Source organism: Salminus brasiliensis, chromosome 3 (genome assembly GCF_030463535.1).
Source record: "Salminus brasiliensis chromosome 3, fSalBra1.hap2, whole genome shotgun sequence".
Classification (NCBI taxonomy): Eukaryota; Metazoa; Chordata; class Actinopteri; order Characiformes; family Bryconidae; genus Salminus; species Salminus brasiliensis.
This window is the reverse complement of record NC_132880.1, coordinates 27,984,426-27,989,364: the sequence shown is the minus strand read 5'-3', so window position 1 is coordinate 27,989,364 and position 4,939 is coordinate 27,984,426. Positions and strand designations below refer to the sequence as shown.

The following is a 4,939-nucleotide window of genomic DNA, read 5'->3' as shown; positions in this document are numbered from 1 at the left end:
TATATGGTTATCACTGATGCCTTTTGAAAGATTCTATTGTAACACTACATTGTTCTACCAGTAGCCAAACTCTCAGAAGACTGACCAGCACTTCCACTCTTCAGCCACTATCTGTGCCTCCACTGTCCTCCATACTTTACACCCACGGAAGTGTCCCTTCATAACAGTCACGTCAAGAAGCCAGTCCTTTTAAAATCACCTTTCTCCACCCTCCACCATGTGGTCCACCTTCATTGTGCAGGATGAGGAGAGCAGGCCAACAGCCGCAGCTGGCGGCGGTGCCGGAGCTCTGGCAGGAATGATGGCCATGCGAAGTGGAGGTGGCAAGCGCAGGACAAGAACGTCCTCCCCTTCGGGGGAGGCTCTAAGTGAGAATCAGGAGGGTAAGATCAAGCTTGCCTTTTTCGTGGCCACAGTGGGAATCACTCTGACTGTGCTTGGGGTGGGTACAGAGTTCTGGGTGGAACTTTCACAGTCCAAGGGATTTTACAGCAATCAGACGTGTCTGGTCGCACACTATGGACTATGGAAAGTCTGTACCAAGATGCTCTGGGTGACAGATGTCAGTCCGGAGCGGCAAAGCTGTGGGCCTCTGGATCTACCTGGAGGTGAGCGTCTCTCAGTTCACGTTACAAGCCTTAATGCACCAGGATGCACACATTCATACTTGCTATGAAAGTCCCAGCAAAGCAACATTAAAATAGTTTTTTTAAAGTCAACATATAGGGATGTAATGATCGAAAGATTTGAGGATTTGCAGTGCAAATATATGACAATGTGCATCACAGAGATATGACCATTTCTGGTAAAAAAATGCATTCTGTAAATTATGATATTTAATGTTGTAGCATTGTTTAAACACCACAGAACAACAAGCACCAAATACAAATCACCCCATTTTTAATTGCTTTAATACATGTATATATATATATATATATATATATATTATATATATATTTTTTTTTAGTCAATATGAAAGTAAAGTTCATAGACTACTTTAAATTGATTATGCTTAATGGTGGGGATTTGGTATGTTTGTGATGATGTGCAGTCAGAGTTAGGTGTCCGCCAAACATAGCATCTAGTCTGATGTCTAAAACATTCCATTTTGGTCTTATCAGACCAATTAAGCTTTTTTCAGTTAACCTCCACATGCCTTTGAATGAATTGTAGTCGAGATTTAATTCTCTGTGCTGCTCTTTCATGAAGCTCTGACTGGTGAAGAACCCTGACAACAGTTGACATATGCAGAGTCTCTCCTATCTCAACTTGTAGAGCTTTTACCTCCTTCAGAGTTACCATAGGTTTCTTGGTGGCCTCACTCACTAGTCTCTTGCACGGTCACTCAGGACAGCCTGCTCTAGGCAGATTTACACCATTTTTTTGTATCTATCCCCTCTTCAATAACTTTTTCTTTGTGTTGTGTGGAGTGTTCTTTTGGTCTTTGTTCTTTTTTGAGTTTTAGCCACAATAATTTATCTTTATTTGAATATTTATGCAATCACTTTTCCATTACATACATATTATTTGACTTTTTAGAAATATGTTTTTTATTGTCAAATTTTTTTTATAAATTAAAATAATCATGGTTCCATTTATAAAAACAACAAAAGGAAAAAACATCTAAGAGAGTAACTGCTTTTGCATAGGCATTGTGGCAACCCTCTCCAGCTCCAGTCACCTTATTCATGCAACAATGCTCCCACCTCCCAATTCTAGTGTCATTAGAAGAATAGAATACAATAATATGTATACAGTGATTATTTTTCTTTTTTTCAAACATTGAATTAAGTTAAATTGTGCACTGAATGTATTTAGATAATGGCTTATTTACTTTCATTTGGAGCTCCCTCATTGCTCACCAAATCGAAAACTCATAACGACAAAAATCACTTACTTTACAATGCTTTGTGGCATTGATTTGTTGGTAAATACAAGGAGAAATGTGCATGTGTAACAGGAGTTTAAGTGACCCAGAGCGTGAACACACCTCTTTCCTGAAAGGATGCACATGCTTATGTGTTCAAAATGTATTATGCCACATGCTCTCTTCATGTGTCATACATATGGAATGCATACATTCCAGAGGACCCTTCTCATGATATTTATTGGCCCACATATAGGATATGTCATTCAATCTAGGGCTACGTAAAAAAGTTTCTCAAGTATGTTTTTTTTTTTTTTTTTGCCACTTTAACCCTGTAATGTGAACATTTATGCAACTCTTCTAAACACCCAGAAGCTTTTTCATGCTGGCTAGCAGCATTCAGCTTTAAAATGTTTAGAACATGTCAATTGAATGGACAACAAATTAAAAATCTTTCCAGGAACCCAAATATTGACTAATGCTTACGTTTGTTAGTCAGTGTGTTTTGGAATTTAGTGCTTATGATATTGTCAGCAACTGCATGGATATTCCCTGTAACTGTATTTTACTTAACCATCTATTAAAGGCTAGTTATGGTTGTTGTCATTTATTTAACTGTAACTCACTAATCCTAGAATCAAACTGTACATACTTCAAGTTTTATACCACTGGAGAGAACACAGTCCTGTTTCAGAAAACACCAGCCAAAAGTGAGTAAGCTTTACACTACTACATCACTCTCTCTCTATCTTTCACTCTTCATCCTTCTATCGTTCTCTCCGATTTCAGGAGATCAATTTAATTCAAACTGTAAATGATGTAGTTGAATTTAAAATTGCACCTTACCAGTTTTTATAAATATCAACTGCTGTTATAGCTCAGAGCTCTGATTAACTAAATAGATTGAATTTAAAAGTTATCTAAATTAAAATATTTCAAATAGTTCTCTTTTGGAAAAAAATCTGAGCCATACAACTTTCATACAGAGCTTCAAATCATTTATTTGACCTTTTTTTCTCTCTCTTGGTAGATTTGACTGTGATGTCTGCAATGATGGCCATTGTGGGGCTGTTTCTGATGCTGATGGGAGCTATATGCATCATCATGGCAATAAGCAAAGGTGTGGAGTTCTTCCTCAAGCCAGCCTCAGTCTGTTTTACATCATCAGGTATAAAAAAATGCAAATACAAAGCCTATTATTTCATTATTAATCTATTACTGATTTATTGATCTTTTTTTCAGTAACTAATATATTTTCGGCTTCTATGAAACTAATATGTATTGTATGTAGTTGTGAGAGTGAGGGTGGGCAATGGTGGCCGGAGTCCACTATAAAAGGAAAATAAGTGTGTTTTTTATTGGAGGCCAACTTTTTTTGGAGGTACCTTTTAAATGTAGAGTGTACAGTGGCAATCTAAAATTTCTGATTTGTGTTATAAGCAAAATTGACAAATGTACACTATTTTGCAATAAACCAATCAACCTAGAGACTAGTGCAGTCTCAGAATTGTTCAACCCCTTCATGACAAACGTCTTTACTGTTATAACCTGCTACAAACTTGAATGCATAGCCAGAAACCAGCTTCCTGCAGTTCCTGAAGAATCACCTGCCACTTCGTTATTGTTATTGGGTTTGCATGCTACTGCTGCTTTCAACTATAGATTTTTAGTTTGATTGAAGTCAAGCAACTCCAGAATCCTCCAGAAACCAAGGCTTGGTGAATCTTAAAGTATGCTTGGGATTATTGCCTGTTGGAAGGTCCAATGACACTCAAGCTTCAACTTTCTTACAGAAGGCATGAGTTTTTTTTCTAGAGTTTTCTGTTACTTGATTGAATCCATCGCCCCCTAAATACGCTGCACATTTCCAGTATCAGAGGATGCAAAGCAGCCCCAGAGCATCACAGAGCAACCGCCATGCTTCACTGTAGGCAGGGCGTTTTTGTGCTGTTTTTTTTGTGTTATGCCTCATTCTTCCTCCTCCAGACACACCGCTGATCCATAGGTTCAAAAAATTGCAGGTTTTGTTTCAATGCTCCATAGCAAACTGAAACCTCAGTGCCTGCTGCCACCAAATCTTCCTGCAGGTCTTTTACAGTCACTGAAGGGTTTTTTGACCACCTGCTTTCTCATAAATCTAGGGGCAGCTGGTGATAGCTTCCTCTTTCTGCCACGTCCAGGTAGTGTAGCCAGTGTTCCTTTAACTTTGAACTTGTGAAATTTGCTCTAGAAACATTCTGTTCTTTATCCTTTTCCTTTTTTTGCGCAAGGCACTGATCTCCTCTCTGAGCATTTTGGATAACTCTCATGATATTTCTAAAATACAAGCAAATGTACGTTCAAGAAACCCCAACCAGTCCTTTATTTAATTGCCACTTAATTTGCAAATGTGTGTTTATATGGGTAAATCCATTCAGGAGGTTGAATAATTCTGAGTCTGCAGTATGTGTTCTCTAGAAAAGAACTTAACACAAAAATCTGGATAATTTAATGGCTGCTTAATGAAAGCATATTTGCTTATTTGCAGTAAATATAGTGAATATGGTTCTTAATGCTACACAGTGAAAGACTAATTCAGTTTCTTTCATTTCATCTCAAATCAGGTGTCCTAGTCTTCCTGTCGATCATCGTTTTCCATCAATCGGTACTTTCGTTCTTGGCAAGTGACAACTCCATACTTTTACACCACGAACTGTCGTGGTCAGTGACTTGTGTGGGGTGTGCAGGGGCCATGCTTGTACTTGCAGGGGTTTTATTCCTCATTTTAGCTCTTCCGTACAGTCCTTGGGAAAAGTGTCTACCTTGCAAGAACAATGACAGCTAGTGAAGAAAAACAACCTGTTTTGTATTTTTTTACATGTTGCTTAATTACTTGTTTATTTTTACTGTTTAATGACCTATGCAAACAAAAAAAATACAGATAGGGCTTATAAAAATGAAGCAGAGAGGAGATGCATTGCTAAAAATGTAAGTGATATTGAGTGCTTTGTCAGAATCGTACTTAATTAAAGGTGAGGGTATGGAGCAATACTTTATATTTGTATCTAATAATAAACTGAAGTCGATTGTGTC

At 37.8% G+C, this 4,939-nt stretch overlaps 1 protein-coding gene across 1 annotated transcript; it reads left to right on the top strand.

The window, feature by feature from the left end:
• Positions 1-217: 217 nt before the first annotated feature.
• cacng6a (calcium channel, voltage-dependent, gamma subunit 6a) lies at positions 218-4,691 on the top strand. The gene is made up of 4 exons (XM_072674752.1): positions 218-608; positions 2,503-2,577; positions 2,898-3,035; positions 4,471-4,691. Exons 1-4 carry the CDS (start codon positions 218-220, stop codon positions 4,689-4,691), a joined length of 825 nt encoding a protein of 274 aa, XP_072530853.1.
• The last annotated feature ends 248 nt before the right edge of the window (positions 4,692-4,939 follow it).

Coding starts and splice junctions, on each gene's coding strand:
- cacng6a (XM_072674752.1), top strand. CDS start 218: ATGTGGTCCACCTTCATTGTGCAGGATGAGGAGAGCAGGCCAACAGCC. Junction 609..2,502: donor GCCTCTGGATCTACCTGGAG/GTGAGCGTCTCT, acceptor CACTAATCCTAG/AATCAAACTGTACATACTTC. Junction 2,578..2,897: donor TCAGAAAACACCAGCCAAAA/GTGAGTAAGCTT, acceptor CTCTCTTGGTAG/ATTTGACTGTGATGTCTGCA.